Raw genomic sequence first — 19,798 nt, 5'->3', positions numbered from 1 at the left:
TGTTATGTTTGGAAGGCTGCATTGGTTGTTTAAAAAATGGGCGGGAATATTCTAGTGCTTATGACTTTGAAAGAAAATAACACCAAATTCTCTTCCAGGGGATCCTCATCATTGTGCTACTCATTCCAATAAAGGGTGTTGGAGCCATTTTCATCACATGTACACATTCTACTTGACAATAAATCATAAATGTGTAAATCAAAGTATAGGATGGTTTACACAAGACTGAGATTTACAAGGTTTAGGAGTCACATCAGTTGTTTTTATTAAAAAGAAATATATATGTGTATGTATTTGTGTGTGTGTGTGTGTGTGTGTGTGTGTGTGTGTATATATATATATATATATATATATATGTATGTGTATATATATCAGGGGTCGACAAATGTACTCGCCCGCTCGCAAATGCGAGTGAATTTCCTGAAGGGCGAGTCAGTTTCAAGGTCTACTTGACCGGCCTGGCGAGTGCTTATCTGGCTCTGCAGTAGCAGGTGAAGGCTCTATGGGGCAGCATTACAATTGGAGCAACGACGGCATTCAAGTATCCAGTGCACGCGGTGCGCGGTGAAGGCTCTAGGGGGCAGCATGCAGGCTCCACCTAACTTAGTGGTGGAGGTGTGGTGCGCTGCCTATTGGTTCTCTGGGTCCCAGGGCCGTCAATCTTGTAGCGTGCGAAAGCGCTACCAATGACGGCCCTGGACTGCCCCGCACGCTGTGCTGCTTAAAGTGCAGCCGTGACGCAGCACGCCACCACGCGCGTGCTCTTCGGTGGACTCGGGAGTCGGGACGGAGTGCAGGGCGATTTGGAGGTGAGTCGGTTTTTATATATTGTTTTGTTGCAGGCCTTATCTTAAATTATGACTGCTAGGTGTCATCATACTATCCCTGAAAGTGAATGCCTATGGTGAAGGTAGCCTTACTGCACACCTAGTTCCAGTGTATCGGAGGTGGGCGTCAGCGATACTTGTTATGAGGACTGTCTTGTTGCCCTGAGTCACACAAGCCGCACAGAACTGACCCGACACTGCAAAATGAGAAATTATTTAATAGTACGCACATCAAATAAATGCTAACATTTTTAAACCTGGGTATCTGAATAGCTGACTGTCCCACTTCACTGTATTTTCCCTTGCCTTGTTTAGTTTCTGTAACTTTATACTCGGACCTGCCTTATTGTTTCAGTATAATATTGGGCAACCCAGATGCCGGTTGCTCTCAGTGGGTTATTATGTTCATGTATTACTGCTAGCCTCTCACATAACTCAAGTTCAGGGCTCAGTCAACACCTTGCTCTCGAGTACTAATGCTGTTCTACCCATCCAGGTATTATTCAACACTGCACAGATTGTCGGTTTATTGTGAGGTCCATTCCTCCACCTAGAGGCCTCCTCTAGGAAAGTGCATAACAGTGCTTTCTGTGCCTGTTGCCTAGTCAGATTGTGTTTATCTTGGCTTCTCTTTCTTCATGTCCACTGCCAGCCTACAACCTTAAGGGTTGCATGTGAACTTCATCTAGAGTGCAGCAATTCGCATGCTATTTTCGACGTTTTATTTTCTTTAAGCTTCTGAAATATGACATAATTTATAACTTACAATATCCTGTGATCTTCAAAAATGCAAAGCTCTTTGATTAGTTTTGTGGCGTCATAGCTTCTTGACAGATGAACACTGCCTCCTTCCACACTTTGACTAAGAAAGTGCCTGCACGTATAGTTGGCTATGGTGTTTTCGACGGTGCTGGGTTGGGTGACACACAGGCATGATATCCGTTCGCTCCAGGATTCGCTGTTATTGCTCTTTTAATTTGTACCCATAATCCGTTTTTTAAATTCTCTTTTTGATGTGTTAAAATGCAGTGTAAAGTATTAGGCTGTCCTCATTTGCGTAGAATTTTACTGTGATTAGGCATCAGCTTGTGCGTGGTCTTGCAGAGCTGATCATGCACAGTGTACCACGCACACACTTAATGTTGGCCTTATTAGCTCTTCTCGCATGCCTGTTTAAATGGTTTTTCAGCGCCTGCCTTGTCTTGCGCTGCTTATTCCTCTATCAATGTCACATTAAAACTAGAGTATATTGGTTTGTCAGTGCCTGTTCCTGAATGCCAGGAGTACGTTTTGGGAATGATTAAGGTTGTGTCCAGATCAGAGAGATCTGATAGCTTTCATTTTTGCTGCATGCTGGTTATTAGGGAGCAGGATTTTCCATTATGTGACGCTGTGCCTGACCGGAGACTTTTTAACTGTTATGTTCGTGCCTGCCTCGCTTAGCAGTGTTGCAGCTGGCCCGCTGGTGATCCCATGTGTCTGTGGTGGGTAAGTTGACCTTGGTCCTTGCTTCCTTTTCTTTTGTTAGTCTTGTTGGTGCATTGCTGTGATGTAAGTCCACCTTGATCCTGTCTTTGGAATTAGGAACAACTGGTTTGTCCTTAGTCCAGTGCCAAAATGAAAGTCGTCCCATATGAGAGAGCAAACTGTTAAAATGGCACAAGTGCACCTGAGGAGCAAATGCAGTATTATTTGTGCAAGTAAATTCTGAGGGCAGTCTGAGTGAGTTTTGTTGTGAGGGCTGGGAAATTTCTATAACCGTGACTTAACTGAGAGGAGTGAGCTTGCACAAAGCAACTTATGAGTAGCAGATGACATGTTAAAGTTTATGGGTTTTTTTTGCCATGTATGTTGGCAGAAACGTTCACCACAGCACTTTGATACACACATAGGAAGGTAACTGGGTGCTAAATTATTAAAATTTGCTGTTAATTTGGTTGGACAACGTTTTTTTTGGTTGTTGACGCTGCAAATGTTTTGAAAAAAAATCATATGCGATCAGTTTGTGGGTCGAGTGCATTGCTGTTAGGTCGAGTAGAAAAGTCTACTCACTCGACCTGCAGGTCAAGTAAGATTTTTTAGATTTGTCGAGCCCTGTATATGTATGTATGTATGTATGTATGTATGTATGTATGTATATATATATATATATATATATATAACAACACCAAAGTTCCGGTTGGCACTCAGTCACGCTCACGGGTGGGTCGGCGTAGGGCTACCGGTCACCCAATACATCCATAAGGTACCTTTATCCGTTAGAATAAAACGTCGCCGACACTCAGAAAGTTGCTGTGCACGATAGATTTTAATAAGGCATATGTAATGTGTAATATGTATGTATATATATATATATATGTGTGTATGTATATATATATATATATATATATAATATAATCGCTCATGCTATGCTCGCACCAACATCCGTAATCTTCAAGCCACCTACAAGGAATTTATGAAAAAACTTTCAGGATGGAAATGTGATGATTTACCTGTTTTATTTATAAAAAAGATGAGTACAATTACATAAAGAATGATAACCCCACCACTCCAACGATGTATTTCATCCCCAAAATCCATAAAAACCCTATAAATCCACAGGGGAGACCCATTATCAGCGCTAGGGATGGTCTAGTAGAACATGCAACCAAATACATTGATTTTTTTACCGGCAAAGCTTTGTTCAGGACTTACCATCATATGTTAGACACAAGTGACTTTTTGAGAAAAATTTCCAAATTGATCTGGCAGGATAATTTTCTCCTGATTGCATTGGATGTGACGGCGCTGTATTCAAGTATCGAACACACAGATGGTTTTGCAGCTGTTGTACATTATTTCATGAGCAGATCCTCAGAACATAAGGAACACAGTACTATGTTATTAGAAATGCTCAAATTCTGTCTTCATAATAACATTTTTATGTTCAGTAGCCAACTTTACCAACGAACCAGAGGTGTAGCCATGGGGGGCCAGTTTCTCACCAAGTTATGCTTGCCTGCATATGGGAGGAACTGGTCCTTATGGAAAAACACAGTCATCATATGAAGAACAATGTCATAATGTGGTTAAGATATATTGATGACCTGTTTGTGGTGTGATAGATGAGGCAAACAGTTTTGTTGAGGAAATCAATGTCCATAAGGTCAATTTACAGTTTACAGCATCAACAAGTACAACCAGTATTGAATTTCTAGACACACAGGTCTATATTGAAAACAACAAAATTGAAACTCTCCTCTTTAGAAAAATAACAGCTGGAAACTCCACTTTACATGCGAGTAGCTCGCACCCCAAGCATTTAATCAATAGCATTCCCTACGGGGAAATGCTGCGGTTGCGGCACATTTGCAGTAATGGTGAAGATTTGAGGGTAGCACAACTTGAGAGTAAAAGACAATTTCTACAGATATGCTATCCTGATAATATAATTGAGAAAGCTATCACCAAATCCATGCAACAGAGTAGAGAAATGGCTTTACAGGAGAAAACAACACAGATGAGTGCAAATACAAATCAAACCAACACAGAGTAGGCAGAATTAAGATTAATAATGAAATTCAGTAAACAGCATAGGTCACTTGAGAAGATTATCCAGCAGAATTGGCCACTGGTTAAAATTGATCCGGTGATTGGACCCCTGCTCCTGCAGAGGGTGTCCATCACCTACAGGAAGGCACCCTCAATGAAAGATATTTTAGTAAAAACAAGTGCTGAAGTGGTTGACAATAACAGCTGGATCAAAGCTAATAAGGGATTTTATTGATGTAAAACATGTAAACCTTGTTCCCATGGAGTCAATAAAAGTACCTACTATACACCCTTTAACGAAAAAACACATAAAATATTGAAAATATTGAAAATGTTGACATGTAAGACAGAGTTTGCTATCTATGTCCTGTTGTGCCCTTGTGGACTGCAGTACATAGGCAGCACGAAACTACCGGTTCATAAAAGGGTGTTGCAGCACCGCAACACCCGAGAGCCATCACAAATCATGACAACACCCATCTTGTGGCTCGTCATTTCAGGGAACATCATGATTCAAATAACTTAAACCTGAAATACTATGTGATAGACGCAGTTCCCCCAAGTAGGAGAGGTGGCGATCGAGAGACAAAATTGAGAAAACTAGAAACACGCTACATCCTACAGTTAGATTCAAAGCATCCGGGGGGGGCTAAATGCCACAGAAGATTTACATACATGTCTTACATGATTTTGAGGTATGAAACATTTTATGAATTGCAGGGCCATCTAGAAATATTGTTTATCAAATATTTGATGATCCAAATCTATTTATAGTTTTAATCAAAAAATCTATATTTCTGTTTTACCTACTTATGTTTTAGAAATCATTTTTATTGTAAGAATTATTTATAATGGTTATGTAGGAGTTTCGAACATATAGCATGAGATTGAGTGTATTACATGAAGGGTTTATAGAAATGTGGATTAACAATGGTATTTAATTATTTATTTATTTACTTATCCAGGTATATATTTAACTATTTATTGTGTGATGTTTACATTCAGATAACCAATCATGATACTTGCTAATTTGCACAAGATCTCGGTTTTTAAAATACATACATTTGGTCCGTTATTGAACATGGGGTGGTCTATAGATATATATAGAGAGAAAAAGAAATTGAGCTACACGAAAGATTTATATCAACTCTGATTATCAAACGAGATCTCTCCTAATCCACATTAGACATCCCACCACATAATGGTTCGAGATAAATGAAGGGAAAAAAAGTAAGAGAAACGCAAAAATTACTTTGTACTGTTTTTGGACATTAGTTGCATTTATTGCACAAGCACTAAGGGTTTTTTTTAAACTCGTACGGCTGTCAGATCATAACAATGAAGATATATTGGAGGACAGCGTAAACAGGGATTTAACCCGCAATTTTTTGTTTTGCCATCAACAATTGCAGTACAAAACAACAAATTTGGTATTTTACCTCCATGTATTAAAATAAGTTTAGCACATGTTTACATTAGTGATTTTATTCTATTGAAATCACTCGAAGTATGTTTTGTGCATATTTATTTTATTTGCCCATGTTTTTCGTGACATTATATAAACGATTAATAAAAAGCAAATTATTTTAACTATTGGCACAAAGAATATTGTATAGTATGTCTTCCATTTTTATTAACAGCCAGGAAACACATAACGAGTTGTACTGGTATCACTGTCACTTGAAATACTTCACTGTTTTACCTTACCACTGTCATGTGATCAAGGAACTTCTGTTCCGAAACGCGTCATGGCGACTGGTGAGGAAGAAATAAACTGTTGATTTCGCACCATCTTCTGGGTCCGTGTCCGTAAATGGAGAGAAAGGTCTGCATCAGTGGAAAACTGATATATATATATAATGTTTTGATTTATAATTTTTATGTTTTCCGGGGTTCCTGTACATGGGCGGGAATATTCTAATGCTTATGACTTTGATGAGGATACCCCTGGAAGAGAACTAGGATTACAGTTAAGTAACTTATCCTTGCAGTATTTAGATTATTTGTGTAAATTCTGGGACAGGCCAACACATCTGACATTCTTGCATGCATATCTCTTGTATACAGGGACTGATCAAAGTCAAAGCAGTGCCTCAAGTATTTGTGAAGTGATAACATGCTGCATGCCTTTGTTCCTCCCCCTCCACCTCTTCCCCCCCCCCCCCCCCCCCCCCCCCCCCGCCCAGTGAATTTGCATCTAAGTATGAGGCCCCAGACCGTGCCCAGCCAGGCTACAGTGAACTGAAGAGCCTGATGGTCCCTTAATTTCACCTTTTGTTTTGTTGGAATTTCAAAATAACAAAGCCCCCTCACCACCAGCACATTGCTGCTCGAAACGAAAGCAGACAACGAGCAGGCGCTGCTGAATGTATCCATGTGTCTGAAAATTACCCCAGGACTAGTTTAGTGTATTTCAGTGGGGCCCAACTTCTTGGCGGGCAGACTGTGTCCACCCTGTGAGAATAGTGGGTGAATGCAGCCTACTTGCGGGTCCCCTTAACCTGTGCCCTGTACCAAGTATTTATTTAAATAGTAACTAAGGTACCAGAACATTGTGTTTTATACTGTTGTATGGCTTTTACTTTCCTTACTAAATTGTGCGTTTGTTGGACAACCTAACCATCAGAACTGTGCGAGACGGACTCCACACACTGTCCAGATATGTTGGCCGAAATCCTGCTAGCTCACTGTGCACCACCTGTACCCCTAACCAGGATAACAAATGGATGTGCAACCTCAGAACATGACAACCCTGACTCCCCAAGGAAATTGTGGTAACTGATCTAGAATCCTTCCACTCAGATACTTATGCATTCCCAAAGAGATACACATGAAATACACAAAGCATTTCAATATTGAAGCATTGTATTTCTTGAGTAAAATATTTGTGCTGCAGTAATCAATAGAAGGAAACAGAATAATGTGATTAGCATTACAAGAGTGATAAAAAAGATGAACAGTTCATCCATTTTGCTTATTACAGAGAACATACGCTTGCATACAGGTAGTGTAATATATTGCACTCCTACCTAGCGCATCTTAACCTATCCTGTCTAGGGTGTGTGAATCTGCCAAATCCCTGTAGGGTGATCTAACTCCTTGTTAACTATGTATTAGTCCCATCGAGCTTCCAGTCTATGTAGACCTGGATAGCATCCCTCGTATTAGGTAAACAGGAATTAGCTGAGCTGGAATTCCGGCTCAGTGCCACAGAAATTCTCCTCTGTCGAAACAAAGGCTTGATGTCATATATATACAAGCATACTTCATATTGCCATGCGGAAGCACCAGCCAGGCCACTATTCTTCAGTCTATTGTGATAGCTCTGTCACTGAGTGGCCAAAAAAAATAGCAGCATCTTACGGGATGAACCTAGCATTTATGCAGCATGTTCAAGGTGTTCTGATAGAGTGCCTACGAAGTAGTAGTGTCAGCAAAACTGAGTTTGAAGAATATCATCTTGTATGTGCACACAAACAAATGTGTGCGAGTTGTCGTGTTTAGGGAGAGAAGGCAAATTAAGAACATGAGCATGTAAAATGGCGTTACTTAACTGGACCTAGTGTACCCGTGTGACAATAGAATATCACCCAGAGGTCATAGTGGTTGAACGAAGACTTGCAATCATCATTTTAGGACACACACCCGTTTGCCCTGTCTTTTCTATTTATTCTTACTTTCGCCGTTGTTGAATAGGAACCATTTTCCCCTCACTGTCCCACCAGAAAAAAAGCAGCTACAATGAGGATGAGAGCCCTTAACCGGTATAACCTAAGGCAGAAGGGCCATAAGGCTGTTAGAACATTTCACCAACTAAGATGAGACTCTTTTAAATTAAAAAGGGAGAAACTGAAAGACAAACAATGGAATATCTGAGCCAAAGGTCTATATGCGCCATTATTGGTCATGAGCAACTCAGTTGTCTTCAGTGGAACCCACAACATTCCAGTGTTCTAGTTAAGGGGTTTTGCCTGCACTAGCAGGCAGTAAATTCTGTGATTATATGATCCTTATACATACATTTTTGTTTAATTTGAGGGACATATCAATGTCTTATTTCTGTTATTTTCCAGATACTGAGATTGCACTTGCTCTAATTTTCCAAGCCATTAGCAACCATAGAATGTGTGCGATTGTAGCTAAAGGGCACAAGAGTTGTCTGGTTAGGCATGTTAACCCCTTCGCTGCGGGGGGAATTCCCCCGCTGTGCTGGGGGGGAGGGGGATGCGCACAGCGTCCGCATGCTCATGACGAGCTGAGCTCGTCATGAGCTACAGTGCTCCTGTGCTAATGACGAGCTCAGCTCATCACAGGGTGCATTGGCTCCCGTGGAACGCTCAGCACAGCAGGGGAATTCTCCCCGCACAGGAGCGTTCCACTGACCATGACGAGCTGAGCTCGTCATGAGCACCGTGCCTCATGACTAGCTCAGTTTGTCATGAGCATGCAAGGTGTTAATGGGCTGAGAGGACCATGTGAGAGTGGATTTGATAGTCTGTTTATATGGTGGTGTGCGAGAAAGTGGGAGGGGCAAAGCAGAGTTTTTTTTAAATTAAATCTGTAAATGTAAGTTTTACCTTCAATGATACTCCACAAACAAACCCCCCCACAGCATTACTGCAGACGCTGATTTCAACCTATTTGTATGTCACATCTCCTTGTAGTCTGCCCAGTTGTCCCAAAATTGCAAACTTTATTACCCCATATTCATCACTTCCCTCCATCCCTCCTCTTCCAGTATTCTGCAGTGTATGCGGCTAGTCCAGGAGTGGACCTCTGATAGTTCGTCCACCAGGCCCTTCCATGGGGACCAACACTTTAGTAAATTTGCTTGGACATGCTCAGGCTATATAAATCTGTTCTTCCACTTGCATGCACCAGTCCATGTTTACTTCCATTCGTTCCACTGTCTGGTTGGTGAACTTCCCCAACTCTGATTTCACATCGGCGACACATTGCAGCAAGTATTTGCAATGCAATCGGACACGCATTTGTTAAAGTTAGAGCTATTGGCGTTGTAAATGACAGTCTTCTTTACTTGTGTTTTACTAATGTATTTTTGTGTAGCCGTTTTGTTACAACAATATCGGGTAACAAAATAGAAAAAGAGGGGAGTTTCTATAATACACTTTTAAATAAGTATGGTTTAGTTTGTAGAATCACAATTAACTATGGCACTGTTTAACACTGTGTGGAACAAGTGAGGGGTGTGCGGAATGATTTTGAAGCAGTTTTTTTACGCTAGGGTTTGTCTATAGCCTGTTGAAGGCATGATTGGATTACAGTGAGAGATTTTGCACCATTGAGTAATATGTTTGCAAGGGCTAGTAACTTCAGAGAAATGTATGGAAGCATTTTGCAATAAAAGAAAGTGAGATGGCACAAAGAGTGAGTATTATAATTGACTGCACGCTCTGGGAGTTAACCCGTTGCATGCGCGCGTCGGCCAACGGCTGTCACGAGCACTACCTCAGTAGTGCTGCGCATGTCCGTTGGCAGACGCAGCCTCGCCCTCTCAATAAAGCTCCCGCACCGTGGCGGAATTCGCTCCGCGGTTAAGGAGTTAAACACCATCTTTCGTGACCACAAAACAAGGCACAAAAAATAAACAAGCGCTATGCACATTGTTGCACTTAGCAGCAGGGGCTGCGCTATTAAAAGGCGCGCAGCCGTACTAGTCCCCTGACATAAGACCAGCACCTTTGAGGCGATTTGCTGGAACTGCTTTGTCAACAAAGGGAAACTCAAACATGGATCCCCAGTTTGAGAGGATATGGCGCAGAGGTCGGAGCTGGGGATCACTGCTCAAGCCTCAGCTCAACATCTAATGAATTTGAGCAAATCATGTATTCTCCCCATGCCAGCGCTATATGAATGTACTCATTTAAATGTTTTAAAAAGCAGCGATCTTAGAGGGATGGTGGCGGCAGGCATGCAGTGTTGAGATGGTGGGGGGCAAGTAGTGTTGGGTGAGGGGTTGAAGGACAGCACATGGAGATTAAGTAACCGCAGTGCAAATCAAGCTGCTGAAGCTGAGTAAATGGAACACTTAACTAGCAGAGACACGCCAACGAAAAAAAAGTGCTCTCCAAGCTCTCTACATAACCGGACAAGTCAGAGCACATGTAACGAGCAGTCCTCATTAGAGGATAAAGAAGTTTAAAAGGAGAGACTATTAAGCGTATCTATTAAACAAAAGATGGCATTTCCAAAGGACGAAACAGGAACCAATTAAAAATGAGCGGTGCTCCAAGCCCATACTCTGAAAACCGTGCGTTTGCTGCATAGGCAAGACCTAAAAAAAGAGCGCTTACATGACTAGTGTAAATGTAAGTGTAAATGTAAATGTACAGGTATTTATATAGCGCAAATCACCAACTGGTCTCTAAGCGCTTGCTTAGGGAACCCGTCCTGGTATTCCCCTGTGAGATAACCCGGGCAGGGTATCCGCAAGGTGAAAGCCAGGCATCCCGCCGCGAGGGGCCGTTGTGGAGATTAAGCAAGCTATTGCCCAGAGTCGCGGAGTGTGAACCCGTGAGTCGAGTAGGCACCGGAGCGAGAATTGTCGAGTCCATGGACATTTTAGGACTCAAGACCCCGCCGAGCCGGGAATTGAACCCTGGTCCCGGGCAGACCTCTGCTTCCAGGTCTGCCTCCTCTAACCAGTGAGCCACAGATTCCAAGTGTGGCCACCCGGGAACTTGGTTCCAGTGGCTCCCCCAGTGCTTGAGACACCCTGCGTTGGACCCCTGTCCAGAATGAACGAACCCTAGGGCACTCACGTAGTGTGTTATTGGAGTGTGTGTCCCTGAGTAACCCAACACTGACCTGTTTTAATTCCATCTATTGCAAACAGTCTGGTTCTAGTACAGTACACCCTAAGAAAGCTTTTTTGCTTGATGATTCTGAATTCAGATTTAATACCCACCTCCCTAAGGTATCGGCATGCTGCACCCCATTCATCATCTTAGAATCTTCTGAGATCTTACTCTTGTTTGTTGCACAGCACCCTCAGTGAGGGGATACTTTTGGAAAGCAGCGTGACTTCTCACAGAGCTAAAACAACAGTTGATGGACAGAATGCAGAACAATGTCATACGTTCACCCCAGTACAGAGATCTGGGCCTAAATCCATCGTTTTTTTGCACTCCACACCCCCCAGTTCAGACATGGCCATATGCAAATCAGCCTTGACCCTGTGCCTCATGGGAACAGTCCAGCCTGAACTGCCAAGCCATGTCTTACCTGGACCGGAATCAAGCATCCTAGGACTGGTTTCTGGCTATCAGCCATGCAACATTCCGTCCATCATCTTGTTTGTTTTCGGTTCACCCTATGTGAGAAGGGTATGCCCAGACATGGGTCCCTTGCTCACTACACCACTGGAGTCAAGCTATCTTGGCTGAAGACGGCTGATAGCCAGAAACCGGTCCTAGGATGCTTTATTCCGGTCCAGGGAAGACCTAGCTTGGCAGGTCGGGCTGGACTGTTCCCATGAGGCGCAGGGTCAAGACTGATTTGCATATGGCCATGTCTGAACTGGGGTGGCTTGGTGAGCAAAATAACGATGAATTAAACCCAGATCTGTGACTGGGGGTGAATGTTTTGCCATTGTGCAACATTCCGTCCATCATCTTGTTTGTTTTGCTTCTCACAGAGCTACCATAGCAGTGTAGTGGGACCCCTAAGTACAATGCACTCCATCTGGCTCTCGTCCAGTGTATACTTCTGCTGGTCTATACAGCACCGTTGGATGTGTTTGAACTGCAAGTAACACAGGTTCTGAATTCCAGTCAGTGTCTGAAGGTCTGCAAAGGTCATCATGCCTGCATCAGTCCAAAGGTCTCCCAGCTTAGAAATGCCCAGCATATCCCATTTCATGTGTCCTCCTACCCCCTGCAAGGGCTCCAAGGCCACTGCATGCCATAACAGTGTCTCCAGAGTTAATGTACCCTACCATCCAATATTTTTTTAACTGCCCAACGCCACTCCTTGATTACCATTGCAGTGGGGAACCATAGCATAGTCCACTCTCCCCTCCCACAGATCAGCCTAACATAGTCCAACGCGTCCGTAGCTCTTCTGTCCACCATCAACCATAGCTCTTCTGTCCATCATTAATGACCAGTCATTAAGCAGTTTACTCCCAGTAGTAGTGGCATAGGTTTGGTAGTGCTGTGCCACTATCAAAGGGTTTTCAGGTCGGTGTCAATGTTGTGGTGCACCGCTGTCTCGCAGCAATACCGAATTTCGGCTGCCACCATCTGAGTTACTGCTCCGGTTTGGTAAGCGGGAGTTCTGGAGGGCATATAGGAGCTTGGGTAAGTATATCTTTTTGTGTAAGGCCTCACAACCTATTAAGGACAATGGCCTACATCTTTTCTGTAGTCTTCAAGCAGCCTGCCTAAGTTCCAATCATAAAAAAGCTGCTGATCTACAGTTACATAAATTTCCAGGCATTTGACACCCCTTTGTTCCCTGGCATTGAACACTGCCAATCCATACTGGGCTGTCACCCCGTGAGTTGCTATAGACGAGATTTATTCCAATTGATACAGAATACTTTCCAAAGACCTCCAGTATTCTGGCAGTTGACTTTTCAGACTCACCAAGGTATAACAGGACCTCGTCTGCATAGAGTGAGATGACATCCTCCCTTTCGTAATACCAGTGGACCCCCGAACGAGGGAATCTCAGTGGATCCAGGTGGCCACAGGCTCCATCGCCACCACAAATTAGGGGGAGGGGAGGGATGGTGTGAGAGGGTGTTGCGGGGCACTGGTGTGTGCTTCAGCAGTGTCATCATATGTGGCTTTTTCAGAAAGTCAAACACCCCTGTCATGCACAATGTATCTTGCCCTAGGACCCTGAGGTGTTTGGCCCATATTGCTCTGATCGCCTCTCCATTCTCTTGCCAATGGGCTTCTCCTTTTGGGCCGTGGTCCCAGCCGGTTCACCGGGAACTTTCTGCTATTTGCAACCCCATTCAGCTCTGATAATGGGGGGGGCCACTGGGATGCCACTGCCGGTTGCCCCCGTTCTCCTAGAACCTGTGCTTGCATTCTCCACTGCCTGATCTTAGGCCAGGCACTGCGCCTTCGCCGACCCCATCGTGTCAGCCCCTGTCTCGCCGTCTGTGCAGGTGAGGAGTGGGTGATATGCCCTTTTTGTGATGGGTCCTGCAGGCTGTCCCCGGCCTTGGTGTCTCACACGAAATATAACAGAGGGGCAACACACCATTTCAATTCCACCAACAATAGCACACAATCTTGGGTCTTCAATAGAAGTTTTAAGTTCTTTATTTTCTTGAACCAGACAAACAAGCAGCCAACGTGTTTCTCCCTAAACGGTGCTTCATCTGAGCTATCACAACACTTCTGACCAGTATTTGTTTGTGGTGGAATTAATGGCTTGTCCATTACTTGCAAAACAATTCAAGTACTGGTCAGTGGTGGTGTGATAGCCCTGATGAAGCCCTGTTTACTTCAACAGTCCATTAGGTGAACTGGTGCGTGGACGGATAATTCCTGATACGTCCTAGAGAGCCTTCAGCTACACAACCCTCAAGCAGAAAATTGCATTTTATAGCCATGAATGCAACAAATAAGGCATTCCACCAGGAGACCTGACCTTATCCAGTATCTTTCAGTCGTCATCCTTCTATGATTCAGGAATTGGACAACTTTATCTCCAGCTGTCACTGAACTGCATTGAATGCCTAATAATACTGAATGTTAGACAACACATGTGTCAATAGAAATTAAACATTTGGATTACATAATTGCATTCACATTGGAAACACTTCGCTATAGGAATTGTTAATACGAACTATGTATTTTATTAGTAAAAACAAAAATTAATCTTTCTAGAGCCTTGAGAGACGACAATGCGGTATTAACAAATAGGCTGATTCTCTGAAACCTTTAGCAGTAGAGTTCTGCCTCTGACTGGTTTGTTGTAGAAACTTTGAGCAGTAGCCAAATTGTCCGCTTTTATGTTCTTTTGAATTGTTTTCCTTGGGTGTACTTTTATTGCTTCACTCATTTTGGAGTTCTTTCATAAATCCCCTAAACATAAAATGTTGGTTTTCACCCCTACTTTGTGGAAATATGATGCCAAAGGAATAATGTGACAGTGTAATTTGTAAGCATGATTTTCTAAGGATGGGTATCGGTCATAAGATTGTCTCCTACAGTGAAAGCGTGTGGCATTGTTTGCTTCTGTAGGTGTCCACTGAATGTTAGTAATGGCAGTTTGTACCCAGCATTGCCAATTTAATAGTCAATTAGGTGCATATACAACTATTGTGGTAAGCTAGTTTTGCTAGCATACAACATAAATGCACTAGATATGCATTTATTTGGTTAACATCTTTAAAAGGCCTGCCCTAGTCTCCTTTGCTTTTATTTTGTGAATCGTATCTCTCAATCAATTCCAATCTTTCTTTCTAGTGGTAATGCTATAATTTTCCCCTCGTCTTTCAGCCCATCAATCTCGCCTTCATTTATCTTTCAAAATTACATTTTACTCAATATTGTGTTTGTTCGCTGGTATGTTTTAGACCCGCAATTGTTGAGTTCAGTTTATCTGCACAAGTCGAGTTCACATTCACAAAAAATGAATGTTGTAAAGCATTATTGACTAACTCTTTTGTTTGATGGTTTCAGGGTAGGTGGCTTTATGCTTTGCTGGCATGTCTGGAAAAACCTTTGCTGCCAGAGGCTCACTCTCTAATTCGACAACTAGCTAGAAGGTGCTCTGAAGTGAGAGCCACTGTGGTAAGTTGCAACTTAATTTGGATTCAAGGGCTGCGATAATAGGTATATCAGTTGCAGTATCTTGTATAGCATAATAAAGTATGAGCACATTTAACTGACTTAGTGGAAATTTAAACACTGAAGATGATCCATGTACTCAGATTCGAAATCCCCATTCTCAAATTTAAACTCCCTCCAATATGTTTGGTATATTCTCAACCTGGATATAAGGGCAACTTAAAAGCTAGAAATAACATTCTAAAACTCTTGCTTTCCCTAGGATCTTTTGTTGCTAACGTTTATCAGTTCTTGAATATACATATACAATATATATATGTGTGTATATATATGTGTGTATATATATATATCCTGATGAAACGCCAAAGATCCAGTTTAGACCACTAGGGCGTGAAACATGTTGACCCCTTGACCGGTATCTCTATTCACCTTTTTTAATAAAACTGAACTGACCCTCCTCATTGGTGGAGCGTCTGACAGTTCTTACTGTTTATAATCTTACCCGACGGATCCCAGAATAAACGTCTGTTGGGGGTACCGTCACAATATTTTTAACTCACCCTTGCAGTGACCTCACACAGCCGCACACACGACTACGGCATTCCTCAAAAAGATCTCCGCTAAAGAGCCGTCTCATGGGGCCTGTGGGGGGACTGCAGTTCCAACCCCACGAGGAGCAAAATCGCCCTATGATGAAGCATGACACCATAACAAGTTGTGAGGGCAACACTTCACATATGAGGAATTTCCCAACCACCTACTCTATCCAACCTAAAATGTATTCTTCTATGACAAGTGATCTCTGTTCTATATACACTCCTTTGGAATGCGTTGGTTATACTGCATGCCCATTTTGTGTTCCAAAGCAGGGCCGGCCATCTTGCTGTCTTCTGTTGTGTAGTTCCTAATAATACATAGGATCTGCGCGTTTAGACAACATAAATTAAAGGATTGGTGTCCAGACTGATACCAGACACCCTCAAACTATATGTTGGCCTTTACACCGGCTACCTCACCGTGCCACTATAAGCCCCCTACCCTTACAAAGGAGCGAATAGTTTCTGGCAACTATTGAATAGGACAACCCTTTATCCTTCAGGGATCAGGGAAACAGTACTTTTCGCTCACTTTATCGTGCTCATTTTATCTCTGAGAAATACACAGAATAAAGGCTAGGGACTTTTTTCAATAAGCATTTATTGACCCAGTGTCATGCTAGTATAAAACATGTTTGCTGTAAAATCATTAGCCAGAAACAGATATAGAAGATTACAAGCACAAGCAAAGTAAATAAAAGGTAGAAAACAGTGAATCTGTGCAGGCATATATACATGACCGTAATAAAGCATACTCCCACGAGGCAGCCCTACCTAAGAGAACCTAGTACGTATGTGGGTGTAGAGCCAAGAATCCCCTAGAAAAAATCCCACCCCATTACCAGAACCCCGTCTTGGTCTCGAGTTGAACACCCCGCAAGGGATGTCAGACCACTGTAGGAAGCTGGCTCTTTATATACTATACCATACCAAAATGAGGTATAGTGTGGACAGAGTCCAGTAGAACCCCAAAGGTAAGCAGAGGTAAAAGTAGATAGCACCTTACTCTCTATTTGTGGTAGTGTGGGCGAGCACTAAGGCTTTATCAGAGGGTAGTGTTAAGCATTTGTTGTGCACAGTCGGGCAACAAATGAGGTCACACACTCAAAGACTGAACTCAGACCAATTTGTTTTTATAAAAAAATATAATTTAATTATATTTAATTTCTAGAACCAAGCAAGCCTGGCACAGGTAAGTGTAAATGGTACTTTTCAAGGCAGGTTGAACAATACCAGCAAGCTGAATGAAAATGTCTTTGTTGCTGGTTTGTAAATCTTTTCAATAGAGTGGAAATACTGTTAGATGACTTTAGATTACTTTAGATTACTTTAAAGATTACTTTATGGATTACATTTTCTTCTCCGTGTGATATGCCTAGATATCACACTGGGACATTTCCTAGAGAAAAGGTATTAGCAGTTTTTTCAATTCCTCATACAAAACCAACTCCACAATTTGAGCCATTTGCAAGGAAAGACAGTCAGTGTAGTTCAATGGAGAAAATGAAATGTGGTTATCGGTTAACAGGTAAGTACTTGGTTGTGGGAGTTAGTATTCTGGGGATAGAATCAGAGTTCCCACAGGGTCAAGGATGCACCCTTGAAATATCCTCAGCGGCACTAAGGTGGCTGGCTGCAGAGTGCTGAGGCCTAATGTTATCCTATGGGGGATAGGGGGCCCAGGTTGGTGGCTGCTCAAGAGCAGGCCACAAGGTTATGGGAGCAAAGCTCCTGGTGTTATGCTCAGGGCAAAGGGGATCTGAGTTGGCATCCAAAATACACCCGCAAGGGCAGCTGGGTGCTGTTCTGACATCGGGTGCCCTGTTTTTAATGGGGATTCTCCGGTTGCAACAAAGACTGCAGGCTCGGAGACTAAGATCTTCTGGAGGTGACCACCGGTTGAAGAAGCAAGTTGGGATGCCTGGGGATGCTGGGACACAGTCGGTTGGGCCACCCAAGGCTGTGGGGCGTCGGGTGCAGGGCTGTCTTTAGGCATCAGGTTTTTGTACCAGCTCCGGTCACTGGGGTCCACCAGAAAGAGACTGCAGGCGTCATCGGGGGTGTCGAGACAGGTCAGAGATAACCAGATCTCAGGTCAGGATAGCCGGGGAGACCTCCTCATGGTGTTGGGCCACTCGAACTCTGGTCATGGGCGTCTGGTGCAGAGTGGTGCAAACTCATTTTTGGCTGGAGCCCGAGTCTGTTGGTGAACTAATTTGGTGCTTACTGGAGACAAAGTCTTTTGTTTGGAAGACTGAGCAGGTTCTTCGGGTTCTTGAGGCTGCTGGCTGCAGGACACACCAGAATTTTGATAAAGCAGGTTCGAGATGTAGACAGGCCGGTAAGGCTGGGGCCAAGTCAGTTGGCGTCGTCCTCTTTTCGTTGTTTCACAGCTTCTTTGCTCCTTCTTTTCTTCTTGTCGATTCTTGTCTGAGGAGGCAAGGTTCAGGGTTCCCCAAAATACTGGATTTAGGGGCGTTACAGGTGGGTAAAGGTTGGGACCAATGGCTCCTTCCCTTGGGGTGGGTACATTCCCTATTATGCCATTCTCCAGGGGGGAGGGTGACATATGCCTCACTCTGGTTGGTTGGGTCCCCCATCTGCAAGATGGCGGGGACTGAGAGTTGTGCTTCAGCTCACCTCCCCCACCTGAAGGGTGGGGTTGGCAAAGGTGGGCAGTCCTCCATTCCTCACTGGTTTTTCCTTTTGATTCTCCCGCACAAAGTGCTTGTCAGAACCGGTGGGGGCCAGTTGCTGGAAGCAGCAAAAGGCCTGGGGAAGCTCACAAATGTGACAAGCCTTTGAAGCTTCGCCTTCGTGGACCCTGCCCATCCTGGGGGAGGAGGCTTGAAATGTCGACCCCGGATGTGCATTTTGTCAGACCCCCAAGGGGGAAGCAGGCTCTTAACCCAGGGATCCGTAAACATGTCTGGTGGTGGCAGCTGTCAAGCAGCTACTCAGCCTGGGCACTAGTGTTAGGTCGTTTTTCAGGGGGCACCTCTAAGATTGCCTCTGAGTGCATTTTTCATTAAATCCCACACTGGCATCAGTGTGGGTTTAATGTGCTGAGAAGTTTGATACCAACCTAACCAGTTTTCAGTAAAGCCATCATAGTGCTGTGGAGTTCGTAATGACAAACTCCCAGCACCATATACCCTTAATGGCAGTACTGCACTTACAATGTCTAAGAATTGGCATAGACACTGTAGGGGTACAGGGCACATGCACCTGTGCCCTTACCACTGGTATAGCGCACCCAGCTAGAGGGCTGGCTGGCTGGCGAGAGAGAGAGAGAGAAAAAAATTCAGGGCCCCTAAGGGTGGCACAAGAAGTGCTGCCTATCCCTGGCCACAGGACCCTTGGTACCTGTAGTTCCATTTACAGGGGACTGGCCTGTGACCAAAGTGTGCCAATTTATTTTTCTTTCTAATGCAGTTTAGGGAAAGAATATAGGCCCTGGGTACTGGTTTGGCAGGAACCCAGGTACACTCAGTCAAAGTACATCAGCAGTTTAGCAAAAAAAAGTGGGGGCAACAATGTAAAAAGAGGACACTTTCTGACATCCACTGCTTGCTGGAGCTTTTGCAGGCCGGGACCTCAGCGTCTAGTGTCAGCGTGGAAGCTTCGCCTCTGCCTATCTAGTGTTGGTATGTGTCTTTTATACCATAAAGATGGCCTCGGGGTTCCTTTCATAATCAATATGTTTTGAGTACGATTATGCAAATAAGCCTAGAACAATTACCTGTAGTTATTTCGCCCTAGGTTGAAGATGACCATGACTTTTACACAGATTATATTCATGGTGTTACTTACTTCCTGTGCTGGGTCTTTTCTAAGAATCCTCATGTATAATAAATGAGGCTAGTTTCAAGGAAACAGAGCAACATTTATTCTGCACATAACTGGGTAAAAGGTCAGTTTTAGAACTGTTATGCAGAGCAAGGTAGGACAAATTTGGGTAAACGGTTGTGTAGCTACCTGGGCCTATATTGGGGTACATAACACTATAGCTGCAGCTGAGTTCAGTAGTGTGTGTTTGTTCAGGACAGAATCCTGTATACTCCAAAGG

The 19,798-nt window shown here is 43.5% G+C and overlaps 1 protein-coding gene across 2 annotated transcripts in view; it reads left to right on the top strand.

The window, feature by feature from the left end:
- The window catches only part of GEMIN2 (gem nuclear organelle associated protein 2), a 252,485-nt gene that overhangs the window by 171,658 nt on the left and 61,029 nt on the right, over positions 1–19,798 (top strand). For both annotated transcript variants that reach the window (XM_086937355.1, XM_086937356.1), the window contains one exon: positions 15,026–15,136. In XM_086937355.1, coding sequence (XP_086793481.1) covers positions 15,026–15,136 — 111 coding nt within the window. The remainder of the gene's footprint in view (positions 1–15,025; positions 15,137–19,798) is intronic.

The sequence above is a fragment of the Lissotriton vulgaris genome, chromosome 9 (genome assembly GCF_964263255.1).
Source record: "Lissotriton vulgaris chromosome 9, aLisVul1.2, whole genome shotgun sequence".
NCBI classification, from domain to species: Eukaryota; Metazoa; Chordata; class Amphibia; order Caudata; family Salamandridae; genus Lissotriton; species Lissotriton vulgaris.
Note: the sequence above shows the minus strand (reverse complement) of the source record. Positions and strands in the feature narration are given on the sequence as shown.